Source organism: Salvelinus fontinalis, chromosome 4 (assembly GCF_029448725.1).
Source record: "Salvelinus fontinalis isolate EN_2023a chromosome 4, ASM2944872v1, whole genome shotgun sequence".
In the NCBI taxonomy this organism is placed as follows: Eukaryota; Metazoa; Chordata; class Actinopteri; order Salmoniformes; family Salmonidae; genus Salvelinus; species Salvelinus fontinalis.
In genome coordinates, this window is record NC_074668.1 from 11,112,812 (window position 1) to 11,132,203 (window position 19,392).

General features: G+C 45.0%; 1 protein-coding gene across 3 annotated transcripts in view; it reads right to left on the reverse strand.

The window, feature by feature from the left end:
- Positions 1–19,392, reverse strand: part of LOC129853068 (serine-rich coiled-coil domain-containing protein 1-like) — a 105,795-nt gene that overhangs the window by 57,101 nt on the left and 29,302 nt on the right. For all 3 annotated transcript variants that reach the window (XM_055918731.1, XM_055918730.1, XM_055918732.1), the window contains exons 5-6: positions 18,794–19,271; positions 2,943–3,084 (exon numbers count right to left, since the gene is read on the reverse strand). In XM_055918731.1, the coding sequence (XP_055774706.1) occupies positions 2,943–3,084; positions 18,794–19,271 (620 nt within the window). The remainder of the gene's footprint in view (positions 1–2,942; positions 3,085–18,793; positions 19,272–19,392) is intronic.

The following is a 19,392-nucleotide window of genomic DNA, read 5'->3' on the forward strand; positions in this document are numbered from 1 at the left end:
TCAATAGGAATATGACTAAATATACTGTCACGGGTAGTTGAAAATAACACACAGTACAGACAGCTACACACTGACCATTCATGTCATTTGATGCCTTCTTGCCTCATTTACAGTGACATCAAGAATATCGCGTCTCTTCACATGCAGGTTCAGTTGTACATCTTATATATATATATATATATATATATAGAATGTCCTAACTCTAACAGGGTAATACTCTTCAGATATTATGTGATTAAAGCAGTGGGTATATGGGCACTTACAGGTGCAGTATATATAGTCAGACAGACTAGTCTGACCCAGAATGTTTTAACTTTGATCAATGTGTGATCAATCCCCACATGCAGTTTTTTTTTTAAATGTACCTTTATTTAACTAGACAAGTCAGTTAAGAACAAATTCTTATTTACAATGACGGCCTAGGAACAACTGCCTTGTTCAGGGGCAGAACGACAGATTTGTACCTTGTCAGCTCGGGGATTTGAACTTGCAACCTTTCGGTTACTAGTCCAACGCTCTAACCACTAGGCTACGCTGCCGCCCCAAGGTCACATTTCTCCTACAGGCTGGCGTAGGAATGTCCAGACAATTAGATAAGGTTCAGTTAAAACCCCTTTCAATTTCGGCATGGCGCTGCTTGAAAGCATTCATTTGAATAACGTTTTTATTTGAGGTGGCAGAGCTCAGTGACCAGAGATGATAAATTAATAATGTAGCCCCCAGCCCACTTTGATACACAATTTAATCATATTGAAATCAGAAATCCAGAATTGCTTAAAATAACTAAAGGCATTTTACCCCCTTTAAACTTGGCTTTCAAACAGTATTCAGAGCCTCTGTGAAAAGCATGCAGTGCAATAACGTTATTTTGCCTGAGCAGAAAGGTCCCTCGCCTCTGTGTTTTATCCCATATTAGACCGTTTTATTCTGTATGTGTAACGGATGAAACACCGCAGAGGAGAAAAGACTATAACAGAAAATAAGAAGGCCTCGCTCGAATCGGCTTCTGATCTGTTTGCGTTCGTTTTGGATCTCAGGTTAAACACAACAGCAGGCAGATGCTACTAGAGGGAGGTGTCATCCAATAACAACACAGGGAGATGCTACTAGAGGGAGGTGTCATCCAATAACAACACAGGGAGATGCTACTAGAGGGAGGTGTCATCCAATAACAACACAGGGAGATGCTACTAGAGGGAGGTGTCATCCAATAACAACACAGGGAGATGCTACTAGAGGGAGGTGTCATCCAATAACAACACAGGGAGATGCTACTAGAGGGAGGTGTCATCCAATAACAACACAGGGAGATGCTACTAGAGGGAGGTGTCATCCAATAACAACACAGGGAGATGCTACTAGAGGGAGGTATCATCCAATAACAACACAGGGAGATGCTACTAGAGGGAGGTGTCATCCAATAACAACACAGGGAGATGCTACTAGAGGGAGGTGTCATCCAATAACAACACAGGGAGATGCTACTAGAGGGAGGTGTCATCCAATAACAACACAGGGAGATGCTACTAGAGGGAGGTGTCATCCAATAACAACACAGGGAGATGCTACTAGAGGGAGGTGTCATCCAATAACAACACAGGGAGATGCTACTAGAGGGAGGTGTCATCCAATAACAACACAGGGAGATGCTACTAGAGGGAGGTGTCATCCAATAACAACACAGGGAGATGCTACTAGAGGGAGGTGTCATCCAATAACAACACAGGGAGATGCTACTAGAGGGAGGTGTCATCCAATAACAACACAGGGAGATGCTACTAGAGGGAGGTATCATCCAATAACAACACAGGGAGATGCTACTAGAGGGAGGTGTCATCCAATAACAACACAGGGAGATGCTACTAGAGGGAGGTGTCATCCAATAACAACACAGGGAGATGCTACTAGAGGGAGGTGTCATCCAATAACAACACAGGGAGATGCTACTAGAGGGAGGTGTCATCCAATAACAACACAGGGAGATGCTACTAGAGGGAGGTGTCATCCAATAACAACACAGGGAGATGCTACTAGAGGGAGGTGTCATCCAATAACAACACAGGGAGATGCTACTAGAGGGAGGTGTCATCCAATAACAACACAGGGAGATGCTACTAGAGGGAGGTGTCATCCAATAACAACACAGGGAGATGTGAATTACAGCTGTCATGTCACCAAATAATATATTCAGACTGCTACGGTCTTTTTGCCAGAGCAGCCGCGCTTGGTACTGTAGGACTGGGTCTTGTCCATGGCCATTGTAGAATGGATTGCAAGAAATTAAATGTTAACCAAACACCATGGAATCTGCTGGGACGATAGCAATGTGTGATTTCTCGTCTAATCAGCCATTACACAAATAGCTAATCACTTTATAATAGTTGGATGTAATTTGATTGTGTTTCTTTAGCCACTCCAGATACTATCCATTCTCAGAATCAAAACCCTCATTAAATACACAAAGGCGTTTAAAAAGCTGTGGAGGGCACGGCGTCGGGTGAGGCTTTAACAAGCTCCCAGCTTCCCTGAGTGACAACGCCAAATGCTCATAGCTATTCAAATCAACAAATGTAAGTACTTGTTGTTGAGGTTTAAAAATACCATGTTCAGGCCTTTGATAGAGGAGAATACCGGGAGATGAAGGCTGGCTGGTCTGCTGCTGGGGCATCCACCATTCTGATGTAGGCTACATCACATGTTGCTCTCAATTGAGTGATTAATGCCATTGACTAGGGCATTCCTCCACACTCACAACCTCCCTCCCTCCATCTACACTCCTTCCCGCCACACTCCCTCCCTCCCTCCCTTCCCTTCCCTCACTCCCCCCCCCCCACTTCCTCCCCTCATCCTCCTCCCTCCACGCTCCCTCCCTCCCTCTCCTCACCCCCCCCCCCCCTCCAAAACTGGTGTAACGTGAGACAGGTGGTCCTACTGTAGCCTACCTCCTGCAGGGTCCTCCGGAGGCGCAGCAGCAGAGTCTTGACGGAGGTGCAGTCCTGCTGCATCAGCCTAAGGGGCAGTGCCTCGTCCTCCCGGCCCAGGCACCAGTCAGCAGGCAGCAGGGTAGTGGGCCGGCTCGGCTCCCTGGAACACAAGCACAGGACCACAGTCACACCTGTGCGCTAGCACAAACACACACACACACAAGCTTACTTACTTAAAAGCGGGCCATAATCAAAGATACAGTACATCCTAAGTTAAAATAAGATTAAGCCATTTAGCTAATTATTTTATCCAGAGCGACATACAGGACTCCCGAGTGGAGCAGCAGTCTAAGGCACTGCATCTCAGTGCTAGAGGCGTAACTACAGACCCTGATTCGATTCCAGGCTGTATCACAACCGGCGGTGATTGGGAGTCCCATAGGGCGGCGCACAATTGGCCCAGCGCTGTCCGGGTTAGGGTTTGGCCGCGGTAGGCCGTCATTGTAAATAAGAATTTGTTCTTAACTGACTTGCTTAGTTAAATAAAGGTTAAATAAAAAATGCAATCATGCTTGCATACATTTTATGGACAGCTGGTCTCGGGAATTGAACCCACTATCCTGGCGTTGAAAGCGCAGAAAGAAATAGAAAGAAAGAAATATGTCAAAGACTAATACCAAATACTTCTACAATTCAAAACTGTGTAATAAAGTATTCCCTAAAGGGGAGTTCACACAGAAACTAGACTCTCAACTGGACTGGTTCAGATTGTCAGTTGTGTTAAGATTATAGAACCATGGAACCTGTTCACAGCAGAGAATCTGAATAGTTGAGTTGAGGCTAGATTTTCTCCAATGGTCTGTGTAAACTCTGTCTGACGATAAAACCCCTCATCATGCAGCCAAGGATGTCCAGGTGTCACTTCAGAGCTGCTCCACACAACACAGCCGAGAGAATTAACCACGTCTGCCAATATCAAGTGGATCTACTTCCTCGTGTGAGATGGTACTTCATTCCGACAGGACAGGAGCCGTGATTCATTACTTCCTATCAGCGATTGCCATCGCAGATATCCTTTGTCTACACAGGTTTGAAAGGAATCTCTTGTCGAACGTTCCTCGTCAAACAAGATGGACTGTGGTAATTAGTGATATTGCTTCAGAGACTTCCACCTGACCCGAGCAATGAGAGATGGTGTCCAGATTACTTTATCCACAGATGAATCCTCCATTTTAGTTCCTTATCCTCCTTCATTTCACTTTCTTATTCTCTTGTGAAAAAATGGATACGTAACACCAAGGGGATTTAAATGTTTTGCTTGCAAATGAAATTGACTGCAACCCCAAATCCCCTGCAATTGAATTAATTGGAGAGGATTTCAATCGAGGCCATTGTGGTGAAGAAGGCCATGTGTAAATTGGATATCTGCGCGATACATAAGACAGTCGTTGAAAGCTAAGCAAGGAAAGTGTCCCTGCTTGTGTATTTAGAGGAAGTTCTGTTTGCCATCATCAACAACAACAAAACATTGTCCAATTCATGTGAAGTTGTAGAATAAACAACTACAGCTTTACACTGACATTTTCACATCTGCTAGCTAGCTGTTGACATTTTTGATACTACTGTGCAGTGCGACTGCTCAAACGCTTGAAGACATTTTCAAAAAGGTGAGTACAAAAATACCAAAGCGATTTCTAAAAACAGACAACAGAAAGAGAGCTAGCGGACTGCATGCAAAAACCAGGAAGGAAGCCTCATTATAAACAGTGTCCATAACATTTAAACCAGGAAGGAAGCCTCATTATAAACAGTGTCCATAACATTTGAACCAGGAAGGAAGCCTCATTATAAACAGTGTCCATAACATTTAAACCAGGAAGGAAGCCTCATTATAAACAGTGTCCATAACATTTAAACCAGGAAGGAAGCCTCATTATAAACAGTGTCCATAACATTTAAACCAGGAAGGAAGCCTCATTATAAACAGTGTCCATAACATTTAAACCAGGAAGGAAGCCTCATTATAAACAGTGTCCATAACATTTAAACCAGGAAGGAAGCCTCATTATAAACAGTGTCCAAAACACTTAAACCAGGAAGGAAGCCTCATTATAAACAGTGTCCATAACATTTAAACCAGGAAGGAAGCATCATTATAAACAGTGTCCATAACACTTAAACCAGGAAGGAAGCCTCATTATAAACAGTGTCCATAACACTTAAACCAGGAAGGAAGCCTCATTAGAAACAGTGTTCATAACACTTAAACCAGGAAGGAAGCCTCATTATAAACAGTGTCCATAACACTTAAACCAGGAAGGAAGCCTCATTATAAACAGTGTCCATAACACTTAAACCAGGAAGGAAGCCTCATTATAAACAGTGTCCATAACACTTAAACCAGGAAGGAAGCCTCATTATAAACAGTGTCCATAACACTTAAACCAGGAAGGAAGCGTAATTATAAAACAGTGTCCATAACACTTAAACCAGGAAGGAAGCCTAATTAGAAACAGTGTCCATAACATTTAAACCAGGAAGGAAGCCTCATTATAAACAGTGTCCATAACATTTAAACCAGGAAGGAAGCCTCATTATAAACAGTGTCCAAAACACTTAAACCAGGAAGGAAGCCTCATTATAAACAGTGTCCATAACATTTAAACCAGGAAGGAAGCATCATTATAAACAGTGTCCATAACATTTAAACCAGGAAGGAAGCCTCATTATAAACAGTGTCCATAACATTTAAACCAGGAAGGAAGCCTCATTATAAACAGTGTCCATAACATTTGAACCAGGAAGGAAGCCTCATTATAAACAGTGTCCATAACATTTAAACCAGGAAGGACGCCTCATTATAAACAGTGTCCATAACATTTAAACCAGGAAGGAAGCCTCATTATAAACAGTGTCCATAACATTTAAACCAGGAAGGAAGCCTCATTATAAACAGTGTCCATAACATTTAAACCAGGAAGGAAGCCTCATTATAAACAGTGTCCATAACATTTAAACCAGGAAGGAAGCCTCATTATAAACAGTGTCCAAAACACTTAAACCAGGAAGGAAGCCTCATTATAAACAGTGTCCATAACATTTAAACCAGGAAGGAAGCATCATTATAAACAGTGTCCATAACACTTAAACCAGGAAGGAAGCCTCATTATAAACAGTGTCCATAACACTTAAACCAGGAAGGAAGCCTAATTAGAAACAGTGTTCATAACACTTAAACCAGGAAGGAAGCCTCATTATAAACAGTGTCCATAACACTTAAACCAGGAAGGAAGCCTCATTATAAACAGTGTCCATAACACTTAAACCAGGAAGGAAGCCTCATTATAAACAGTGTCCATAACACTTAAACCAGGAAGGAAGCCTCATTATAAACAGTGTCCATAACACTTAAACCAGGAAGGAAGCGTAATTATAAAACAGTGTCCATAACACTTAAACCAGGAAGGAAGCCTAATTAGAAACAGTGTCCATAACACTTAAACCAGGAAGGAAGCGTAATTAGAAAGTGTCCATAACACTTAAACCAGGAAGGAAGCCTCATTATAAACAGTGTCCATAACACTTAAACCAGGAAGGAAGCGTAATTATAAAACAGTGTCCATAACACTTAAACCAGGAAGGAAGCCTAATTAGAAACAGTGTCCATAACACTTAAACCAGGAAGGAAGCCTAATTAGAAAGTGTCCATAACACTTAAACCAGGAAGGAAGCCTCATTATAAACAGTGTCCATAACACTTAAACCAGGAAGGAAGCCTCATTATAAACAGTGTCCATAACACTTAAACCAGGAAAGAAGCCTCATTAGAAACAGTGTCCATAACACTTAAACCAGGAAGGAAGCCTCATTATAAACAGTGTCCATAACACTTAAACCAGGAAGGAAGCCTCATTATAAACAGTGTCCATAACATTTAAACCAGGAAGGAAGCCTCACTATAAACAGTGTCCATAACACTTAAACCAGGAAAGAAGCCTCATTAGAAACAGTGTCCATAACACTTAAACCAGGAAGGAAGCCTCATTATAAACAGTGTCCATAACATTTAAACCAGGAAGGAAGCCTCATTATAAACAGTGTCCATAACACTTAAACCAGGAAAGAAGCCTCATTAGAAACAGTGTCCATAACACTTAAACCAGGAAGGAAGCCTCATTATAAACAGTGTCCATAACACTTAAACCAGGAAGGAAGCCTCATTATAAACAGTGTCCATAACACTTAAACCAGGAAGGAAGCCTAATTAGAAACAGTGTCCATAACACTTAAACCAGGAAGGAAGCCTCATTAGAAACAGTGTCCATAACACTTAAACCAGGAAGGAAGCCTCATTAGAAACAGTGTCCATAACATTTAAACCAGGAAAGAAGCCTCATTAGAAACAGTGTCCATAACACTTAAACCAGGAAGGAAGCCTCATTAGAAACAGTGTCCATAACACTTAAACCAGGAAGGAAGCCTCATTATAAACAGTGTCCATAACACTTAAACCAGGAAGGAAGCCTCATTATAAACAGTGTCCATAACATTTAAACCAGGAAGGAAGCCTCATTATAAACAGTGTCCATAACACTTAAACCAGGAAAGAAGCCTCATTAGAAACAGTGTCCATAACACTTAAACCAGGAAGGAAGCCTCATTATAAACAGTGTCCATAACATTTAAACCAGGAAGGAAGCCTCATTATAAACAGTGTCCATAACACTTAAACCAGGAAAGAAGCCTCATTAGAAACAGTGTCCATAACACTTAAACCAGGAAGGAAGCCTCATTATAAACAGTGTCCATAACACTTAAACCAGGAAGGAAGCCTCATTATAAACAGTGTCCATAACACTTAAACCAGGAAGGAAGCCTAATTAGAAACAGTGTCCATAACACTTAAACCAGGAAGGAAGCCTCATTAGAAACAGTGTCCATAACACTTAAACCAGGAAGGAAGCCTCATTAGAAACAGTGTCCATAACACTTAAACCAGGAAGGAAGCCTCATTAGAAACAGTGTCCATAACACTTAAACCAGGAAGGAAGCCTCATTAGAAACAGTGTCCATAACACTTAAACCAGGAAGGAAGCCTCATTATAAACAGTGTCCATAACATTTAAACCAGGAAGGAAGCCTCATTATAAACAGTGTCCATAACACTTAAACCAGGAAGGAAGCCTCATTAGAAACAGTGTCCATAACACTTAAACCAGGCAAGTTTCAGCACTGAAATGAAGATGCATTCACTAATGCAGTAATGGCACCTATAAAACTACAAAATGAACATTGGCTTGATGAAATCATCCAAGACAAGCGTTTTGTTGGGCAAACTAATAGCAAAAAAATGCCTGAGAATATAAGGCATTGACGTAGGTAGGACAGTTGGGCTAGCAAAAAGAAGCCCTCCGAATCCCATGGAGGGAAATTACAGTTGTGTTTTAAAGACCGGAGACTTCAACAGAGCTCCTGACTGATGACACGATCCCTCACACAGGCCTCCTCTGACATCCTGTCTGTCGACCAATCACGCAGGGCAGATGGAGAGGGTCTCCCCCTCCTGAGTTTCTCTCTCCCAAAACAAACACACAAACTATAGATTTCAGAAAAGGAGAGGAGTCGAAAACGTCTGTAGAGAAAAAAAACATGTTTGCTTCACAGAACATTAAGACAGTCTCAGTGAGTTACAGGGTAGACACACACATACAGCTGCAGACAGTCTCAGTGAGTTACAGGGTAGACACGCATACAGCTGCAGACAGTCTCAGTGAGTTACAGGGTAGACACACACATACAGCTGCAGACAGTCTCAGTGAGTTACAGGGTAGACACGCATACAGCTGCAGACAGTCTCAGTGAGTTACAGGGTAGACACACATACAGCTGCAGACAGTCTCAGTGAGTTACAGGGTAGACACACACACGGCTGCAGACAGTCTCAGTGAGTTACAGGGTAGACACACATACAGCTGCAGACAGTCTCAGTGAGTTACAGGGTAGACACACATACAGCTGCAGACAGTCTCAGTGAGTTACAGGGTAGACACACACACACGGCTGCAGACAGTCTCAGTGAGTTACAGGGTAGACACACACACACGGCTGCAGACAGTCTCAGTGAGTTACAGGGTAGACACACACATACAGCTGCAGACAGTCTCAGTGAGTTACAGGGTAGACACACATACAGCTGCAGACAGTCTCAGTGAGTTACAGGGTAGACACACACACGGCTGCAGACAGTCTCAGTGAGTTACAGGGTAGACACACATACAGCTGCAGACAGTCTCAGTGAGTTACAGGGTAGACACGCATACAGCTGCAGACAGTCTCAGTGAGTTACAGGGTAGACACACACACGGCTGCAGACAGTCTCAGTGAGTTACAGGGTAGACACGCATACAGCTGCAGACAGTCTCAGTGAGTTACAGGGTAGACACGCATACAGCTGCAGACAGTCTCAGTGAGTTACAGGGTAGACACACACACACGGCTGCAGACAGTCTCAGTGAGTTACAGGGTAGACACACACACACGGCTGCAGACAGTCTCAGTGAGTTACAGGGTAGACACACACATACAGCTGCAGACAGTCTCAGTGAGTTACAGGGTAGACACACACACGGCTGCAGACAGTCTCAGTGAGTTACAGGGTAGACACGCATACAGCTGCAGACAGTCTCAGTGAGTTACAGGGTAGACACGCATACAGCTGCAGACAGTCTCAGTGAGTTACAGGGTAGACACACACACACGGCTGCAGACAGTCTCAGTGAGTTACAGGGTAGACACACACACACGGCTGCAGACAGTCTCAGTGAGTTACAGGGTAGACACACACACACGGCTGCAGACAGTCTCAGTGAGTTACAGGGTAGACACGCACACGGCTGCAGACAGTCTCAGTGAGTTACAGGGTAGACACACACACACACGGCTGCAGACAGTCTCAGTGAGTTACAGGGTAGACACACACACACGGCTGCAGACAGTCTCAGTGAGTTACAGGGTAGACACACACACACGGCTGCAGACAGTCTCAGTGAGTTACAGGGTAGACACACACACACGGCTGCAGACAGTCTCAGTGAGTTACAGGGTAGACACACACACACGGCTGCAGACAGTCTCAGTGAGTTACAGGGTAGACACACACACACGGCTGCAGACAGTCTCAGTGAGTTACAGGGTAGACACACACACACGGCTGCAGACAGTCTCAGTGAGTTACAGGGTAGACACACACACACGGCTGCAGACAGTCTCAGTGAGTTACAGGGTAGACACACACACACGGCTGCAGACAGTCTCAGTGAGTTACAGGGTAGACACACACACACGGCTGCAGACAGTCTCCTCAGCAGAAGATGAATTCTCTACAGGAGGGTGGGGGGAGGAGATTTCTCGCCAATGGATGATCAATCTTATTAATTTGTCAAGGCTGTGGATTAGGGATAATAGCAAGTGTCCTCTGGTCTGGTTCTGGGTGTCTGTGCTGTACTCTGTAGGCCTGTAATGTTAGCTAATGTAACGCTGTTCCGTACACATTTTGCGTACCGCGGCATTCAAACGAGGCAGCAATGAAAACAAATGGGACTGTAGCAAATTTGTTGGCATCAAAATCCAGGCAGAATAGACTTGCTTGGGGCGAGAAACACGAGCAATGGACCTTAGACCAGTGGAAATCTGTCCTTTGGTCTGATGAGTCCAAATGAGTCTGTGTGAGACGCAGAGTATTTATGAACGGATGATCTCCACATGTGTGGTTCCCACCGTGAAGCATGGAGGAGGTGGTGTGATGGTGCTTTGTAAGGGCTATTTGACCAAGAAGGAGAGTGATGGAGTGCTGCATTAGATGACCTTGCCTCCACAATCACCCGACCTCAACCCAACTAAAATGGTTTGGGAAGAGTTGGAGTAAAGACCACAGAGTAAAGCAAAAGCAGCCAACAAGTGCTCAGCATATATGGGAACTGCTTCAAGACTGTTGGAAAATCATTCTATGTGAAGCTGGTTGAGATATTGCCAAGAGTGAAGAATCTAAAATATATTTTTGATTTGTTTAACACTTTTTTGGTTACTACATGATTCCATATGTGTTATTTCATAGTTTTAATGTCTTAACTATTATTCTACACCGTAGAAAATAGTAAAAAATGTGTATGTGTGTCCAAACTTTGGATTGGTACTGTATATTACTAATTGCACCTGTGGACCACTATCATCACCTGTAAATAAAAGAACAACTTGTGCACCTGATCCTGCCTCCTGCAACATTTCTGCCCTTACAACTACTACAAGGTCTCTATTAGACACTCCCAGACAGAAAAACACAGCAGGCCACATACTTCAATTGTCCCCAGGTTGATGGGTAAACCATCTGGAAAATGAGGTGTTGTCGTGCTTTCCGGGAAGTAGCTATTTTCCCCAAAATGCATGTTGTTGCCCCCAGTTTAATGGTATATGGGAAAGTGTCCATTATTACCCTCCATCTAGCCAGGGTTGTGCCAAAGTCCCAGACTTGTGGTAATTGTAGTTGTGTGTATCCTCCCTTTTATTGGATCCTTTCTTTTAAATCATTGACTAGGGTCTGTCTGCTTGTCTGTCTGTCTGTGTATCTGTCTGTGGGTCTACGTGTGTAATACATGATATCTGGGACAGCTCTTGGCACAGGATGACCAGCAAAAATTTCAAACTCTGTGTCTTATTAGGGCCTGATGTGTTTCTGCTCCAAGCCATTTATGTTGATTTGTTTACTCTAAGATGTTGGGGCCTGTTTACCATTTACAAGCCCTAAAGCCTCTAAAAGTCAGCGAGAGCCTTAGCCTACTAGTCATGACATACACAGACTGTACAGTCACGCAAATAAACTTGCAACGCTCCACTCTCCGTGCCTCCGTCACAATGCAATGTGTGCATTAAAACAACGAAAAACCAAGATGGTGGAAGACATAAATGCTGTTTAGAAATGACCAAGGTCATCCCAACAAATGCACCACCTCTATAAATCACGGGTTGGTCGGTGCTGAGAGGACAGAGGATGATGAGTCTCATATCTAGGCCAGGTTTCAGGACTTCCTCCTATAGTAATGATCTGTACACACAAGACCACGGTGCCAACATGTGTGTGCTCCCGTATGTGTGGGGAGCACGTTGGGCATCAAGATGAGGAGCTTGTTGTCAGGGTACACCTGCGATTCCACCGCCGGCATAATCTTTAAAACGCTACATCTGCTGAGATCCTGTGCAGAACATCATTGCCACATATGCCCGTCTTAGTTCAGTGCAATTGTCTCAAACGAGAGAGAAAGCTCGTGAGAGAAGTCAAATGAGAGAAAGAAAGCAATTACTCTGTTTTTTCTTTTGTTGAGCAACAAAAACAATGACGTTGGCTGATGCCTGGCAGGTAGTGGCAGGAGAGATTCAGAAGACACTCTATGGGCTCAATTAACCAATGGCGGCTGTCAAACAGTCACTGGTTTGACCCTATAAATTGATCTGGACCCCATCTAGTGTGTGCGTGCCCTTCGCTTGGCCAATATGTCTTCTGAATAGTGATGAGGCGCCGTGAAAGGCCCGAGACAGTTCTCATGGCAACAAGCAAACACTGAAAGTGTCAAAATTAGATTCCTCATATGATTCTGTCTCATACTGTAATTTCCTACTAGACCCTCCTCTGTTGACTGATTCATTATTGTTTACTTACATGCAAAGGATGTCCAACATCAAAGGCAGATGGGAGAACAGAATAACAGATGCAGCCATAGTTTATCAGAGAGACATCAATAAATCAGCAAATATCCTGAGGGTGAAATTCTAAGGAGGTTGAAACAAATGTACAGAGGGGAAAACTTTACTTTGCTGCTTCTGGGGCCCTCCAGTTCTGGAGCTGTGAGACCTTGCACTGAGGTTGGCCCTGTCTCTGACAGTACACTGTGCAAAATCATTCCAAGCTCTGATTGGAAGAGAAAATGTTGATTTCTTTCCAGGTAGTCTCCAGGGTGGCATTCATTGGGGCACACACGTTTCAAAATGTTTAAGAACCCGAAAACGAAGACGAGAATTTCAGATAGCACTTCCTCGTTTTGTGGGAAATGTTTTAAGATAGGCCTAACTAACGCACCACCTCCAACACAGAAACAATGATGAAATGCAGCATCAGAAAAAAAAACATTGAGAGAAATTCTGTGTCTGAATTCTCCAGAAGTGAAGAAATTAATAAACGTCGGCCACGGGAGAGCATGGCGAGACAAAGTAATAATCTACATCCAAGACTTGTCTGGCACGAACAATGAAACTGAAGGGAATATCAAACTACACTGCAAACATTTATTGCACACATTCCATAAACTCAAATAAGCCTTTCAAGTGTGCAGCCAAATCAAATATATTGTAAAATCTGCCACGGTGCACATTTACCCAGTAATGGCATGTGTTGTTCTTATCCACTACAGGGGAAAAAGTGCACAAATGTATTTTATCAATATTTCCCTGTTGTGATGGTTCATATCTGTGGGGTGCACACGCAAAACATGTTACACATTAAGGTAATACTCTGCATCAGCATGTTAGGCTGGGCCACGTCAAAAGGCTTCTCTAATAAAAATGATTAAGATAGCAATGATTTTGTTGCAATAAGACTTTTATCGATGCCTGTTCGTGACTCTCATTGTTTTACCTAATCAGTTCCAACCCTGGAAGGAAGCATTTGGTGCTAATGGCTTCATATAAAGAGCAATGGGACTTCATTCTGTTCACAAGTTTTAATATGAGCTTTCCTTCCTTCCTGCATGAAAGAACAGTGACTGCTCACAGTTGAGATGTGCCAGGGATACAGTACATTCGGAAAGTATTCAGACTCCTTCACTTTTACCACAATTCGTTACAGCCTTATTTTTTTCCTCATCAATCTACAGACAATACCCCATAATGCCAAAGCAAAAACTGGTTTTTAGAACTGTTCGCAAAAATTCTGAAATATCACATTTACATAAGTATTCAGACCCTTTACTCAGTACTTTCTTGAAGCACCTTTGGCAGCTATTACAGCCTTGAATCTTCTTGGGTACGACCCTACAAGCTTCGCACACCTGTATTTGGGGAGTTTCTCCCATTCTCCTCAGCAGATCCTCCAAGCTCTGTCAGGTTGGATGGGGGAGCGTCGCTGCACAGCTAATTTTCAGGTTCACAGAAATGTTAGATCGGGTTCAAGTCCGGACGCTGGCTGGGCCTCTCAAGGACATTCAGAGACTTGTCCCGAAGCCACTCCTGCGATGTCTTGACTGCGTGCTTAGGGTCGTTGTCCTGTTGGAAGGTGAACCTTCACCCCAGTCTGGAGCAGGTTTTCATCAAGGATCTCGCTGTACTTTGCTCCGTTCATCTTTCCCTCGATTCTGACTAGTATTCCAGTCCCTGCAGCTGAAAAAAATCCCCACAGCATGATGCTGCCACCACCATGCTTCACCTTAGGGATGGTGCCAGGTTTCCTCCAGACGTGACGCTTGGCATTCAGGCCAAAGAGTTCGATCTTGGTTTCATCAGACCAGAGAATCTTGTTTCTCATGGTCTCAGAGTCTTTTGGCAAACTCCAAGCGGACTGTCATGTGCCTTTTACTGAGGAGTGGTTTCCATCTGACCACTCTACCTTAAAGGCCTGATTGGTGGAGTGCTCCAGAGATGGTTGTCCTTCTGGAAGGTTCTCCCATCTCCACAGAGCTCTCCAAGTGGGTTTATGCATTAAAAAAAGCACATGCATTACCATGGTAGCAATTGAAAGAACACATTGGAGATTATGGGGAAATTATTAGGCCAAAGTTGAGAACACAACAGTTCACCTGACACAAGATTGAATCCAAACATTGCACTGTTGATTTTATGTGCATTTTACATTTACTGTACTTTTCACAGAATTTTGTCAATAACAAAATCTGAAAATAGTCTGGATACATGCAGTTACATAATAATAAGAATATTCATAACAATTTTGGAGTAGAAGAAAGATTAGAAAAAACTATTACTGAATGTGTCTCCAAGTGGCCTCATACCTCCTCAAACTGCACAGGTCCTCAGTTATTTCAATAAACATTTTGTCACACCCTGATCTGGTTCACCTGTCCTTGTGATTGTCTCCACCCCCTCCAGGTGTCGCTCATTATCCCCGGTGTATATATCCCTGTGTTTCCTGTCTCTCTGTGCCAATTTGTCTTGTTTGTCAAGTCAACCAGCGTTTTTCCTCGCTCCTATTTCTTTGTGGAGGAGAAGGACAAGACCCTGTGTCCGTGCATTGACTACCGGGGTCTTAATAACATTAAGATTAAGAATCGTTACTCCCTACCACTCCTCTCATCGGCTTTTGAACCTCTCCAGTGGGCCACCATTTTTTCCAAGCTGGACCTTCGGAATGCATACCACCTGGTTCGGATACGCGAAGGAGATGAGTGGAAGACAGCCTTCAACACAGCCAGCGGACATTATGAGTACCAGGTCATGCCGTTTGGACTCAGCAACGCCCCCGCTGTCTTCCAGGCTCTGGTAAACGATGTGCTCCGGGACATGCTAAACCGTTTTGTGTTTGTCTACCATGACGACTTCCTGTTTTTTTCCCCGGTCTGCCCAAGAACATGTTCTTCATGTCAGACAAGTCCTTCAGCGCCTCCTGGAGAACCAATTGTTCATGAAAGCCGAGAAGTGTGAGTTCCACCACTCGACAATCTGCTTTCTGGGATATGTCACTGCTGAGGGAAATGTTCAAATGGATATTGGAAAAGTGAAAGCAGTGGTAGATTGGCCTCATCCTACGTCTAGGGTGCAGTTACAATGTTTTATGAGTTTCGCTAACTTCTACTGCTGTTTCATTCAGGGCTACTGTACCCTGGCCGCCCCCCTCTCTGCAGTCACCTCTCCCAAAGTACCGTTCACATTGTCTCTAGCTGTCGACAGAGCCTTTGTGGACCTGAAGCCTCAGTTCACCAGAGCACCCATCCGGAACCGTCACGTCAATTTGTTGTAGAGGTTGATGCTTCTGACATTGGAGTGGGGGCCATCATTCATACCTGTGCCTTCCTGTCCCATCGTCTCAATCCTGCAGAGAGGAACTATGACGTAGGCAACCGAGAACTCCTGGCGGTTGAGATGGCGTTGGAAGAGTGGAGGGACAGACTGGAAGGAGCAGAACTGCCATTCTTGATCTGGTCCGACCATAAAAATGTGGAATATCTCCGTACAGCCAAGCGCCTTAACTCCAGGCAGGCCCGTTGGGTTCTCTTGTTTACAAGATTCAACTTCACAATTTTCTACAGCCCAGGGTCCAAAAAATGTGAAGCCTGACGCCCTCACCTGCCTATACAGTTCCTCTGCCACACCCTCGGTCTTCGAAACCATTCTCCCTACCTCATGTCTTGCAGCCTCAGTGGGATGGGGGATTGAGAACCTGGTTCGCAAACCACAACGTTCCCAGCCTGAACCTGAAGGGGGCCTGGCTAACCAGCTGTTTGTCCCTAACTCAGTCCGGTCCCAGGTCCTGGAATGGGCTTATTCCTCCAGGCTGACCTGTCATCCAGGTTCCCACCGTACCCTAGCATTCCTCCGACAACGTTTCTGGTGGCCCACAATGGTTCCTGACAACTCTGCTTTCATCGCCGCGTGCACGGTGTGTGCTCTGAAAAAGACTCCACGGCAAGCTCCTTCTGCAGCCACTACCGGTCCCTCATCGTCCCTGGTCCCATATCTCTCTGGACATTGTCACTGGGCTTCCACCATCTGATGGCAACATCGCCATTCTGACGGTGGTAGATCAGTTCTCAAAGGCCACTCATTTCATCCCTCTCCCCAAAATTCCCTCTACCAAGGAAACGGCCCAGCTCATGGTGGAGCACGTCTTCCGGATCCATGGACTCCCGGTGGATATGGTTCCCGACCAGGGTCCTCATGTCTCGTCTCAGTTCTGGAAGGCGTTCTGCACCCTTATTGGGGCGTCGGCCAGCCTATCCTCTGGATTCCATCCCCAATCAAGCGGACGAGTCAAAGCGAGCTAACCAGGACATGGAGACCACCCTAAGATGCCTGATCTCAACCAACCCCACTAACTGGGGCCGACAACTGGTCTGGGTGGAGTATGCACCGGAACACTCTTCCCTGTTCCCCTTTGGAGTGCTCCATGGGATACCAGCCTCTACTCTTCCCAGAACAAGAACCGGAAGTCAACGTACCCACGGCCCAGATGTTCGTCCGCCACTGTTGACGTACCTGGAGACGAGCTCGGGTAGCACTTCTCAAGACCAACTCCAGGTATCGTCAACAAACGGACCACCGCCGGACTCCAGCTCCCCGCTACCGCATTGGGCAGAGGGTATGGCTGTCCACACGCAACCTGCCCCTTCGAGAAGAGTCCCGTAAACTGTCCCCCCGTTTCTTTGGTCGTTTTCCTATCTCTAGAGTCCTTAGATCCACTGCTGTCCATCTCTTGTTACTACGTACCCTCCGTATTCACCCTACTTTCCATGTGTCTAGGATTAAGCCCATGTTATAATAAATATCAGAACTCTACCATCTGCCTCCTGTGTCTGCATTTGGGTCTCGCCTTGTGCCCTTATACATTTATGACTCAAGGAAAAGAGCCTTGTACGGTAAGATGTATTTTTATAGCTCTCCTAGCTTTCTCATTATTTTTATAAAAAAATGTATTTCACCTTTATTTAACCAGGTAGGCCAGTTGAGAACGCGGAGCGTTTGACAGTGATGAGGGGTGGTCGTTTGACCGCGGACTCATTATGGACGCAGGCAATGAGGCAGTGATCGCTGAGATCCTGGTTGAAGACAGCAGAGGTGTATTTAGAGGGCAGGTTGGTCAGGATGATATCTATGAGGGTGCCCGTGTTTACAGATTTAGGGTTGTACCTGGTAGGTTCCATGATCATTTGTGTGAGATTGAGGGCATCTTGCTTAGATTGTAGGACGGCTGGGGTGTTAAGCATATCCCAGTTTAGGTCACCTAACAGTACAAACTCTGAAGATAAATGGGGGGCAATTAATTCACATATGGTGTCCAGGGCACAGCTGGGGGCTGGGGGGGGGTATATAACAAGCGGCAACAGTTAGTTTCTGGAAAGGTGGATTTTTAAAAGTAGAAGCTCGAACTGTTTGGGCACAGACCTGGATAGTATGACAGAACTCTGCAGGCTGTCTCTGCAGTAGATTACAACTCTACCCCCTTTGGCAGTTCTATCTTGGCGGAAAATGTTATAGTTTGGGACGGAAATTTCAGAATTTTTGGTGGCCTTCCTAAACCAGGATTCAGACACGGCAAGGACATCAGGGTTGGCGGAGTGTGCTAAAGCAGTGAATAAAACAAACTTAGGGAGGAGGCTTCTGATGTTAACATGCATGAAACCAAGGCTTTATGGTTACAGAAGTCAACAAATGAAGGAACTGGAACATGCACACTTGTCATTTTTAGTTTGGAACACAGCCCCGAGTCCCAACCGTCACAAAAGTACTGCTGTTTACCCAATAACAAAAACGTTCCATTATAAAAAATAGCAGATCTGGGTCAGGTGGGCATTTGAAAGTTATAAAATCTGACCTTAGTGTTAGGCTTTCCAAAGGCACTTCAGACATACAGGTTGCAATTTGTCTGAGCATAGAATGGAGTGATGAGTGCATTCAAGTGGGTGTTCTGCAGCTGTTCAGGACAACCCAGGGTATAACTCATGTCAGCTGTAGTGAGTGGTATAGATGTAGCGAGTGGTATAGATGTAGTGAGAGCTGTAGTGAGTGGTATAGATGTAGTGAGAGCTGCAGTGAGTGGTATAGATGTAGTGAGAGCTGTAGTGAGTGGTATAGATGTAGTGACAGCTGGGCTCTCTCACCTGTGGGCGGTGGCGTCTCTGGGCTCCCTGCCGAGGATCCTGTTTCCAGAGGGCTCACTGCCGAGGATCCTGTTTCCAGAGGGCTCCCTGCTAGGGATCCCGTCTCCAGAGGGCTCCCTGCCAGGGATCCCGTCTCCAGAGGGCTCACTGCCGAGGATCCTGTTTCCAGAGGGCTCCCTGCCAGGGATCCCGTCTCCAGAGGGCTCACTGCCGAGGATCCTGTTTCCAGAGGGCTCCCTGCCAGGGATCCCGTCTCCAGAGGGCTCCCTGCTAGGGATTCTGTTTCCAGAGGGCTCCCTGCTAGGGATCCTGTTTCCAGAGGGCTCCCTGCTAGGGATACCGTCTCCAGAGGGCTCCCTGCTAGGGATCCTGTTTCCAGAGGGCTCCCTGCCAGGGATCCCGTCTCCAGAGGGCTCAAAGCGGGAGTGTAGCAGGCTCAGGCAGGAGGACAAGGACTGACTGGAGTCCTCTCGGAATACTACACACACACACAGAAAAGCAGTAGCATTCAGTCAACATTACATTCAGTCAACATTACGTTAGACAATAGGTTTGGTTTTACAGAGTTGACAACATGTTTAGAGTAGCCATCCCTGGAT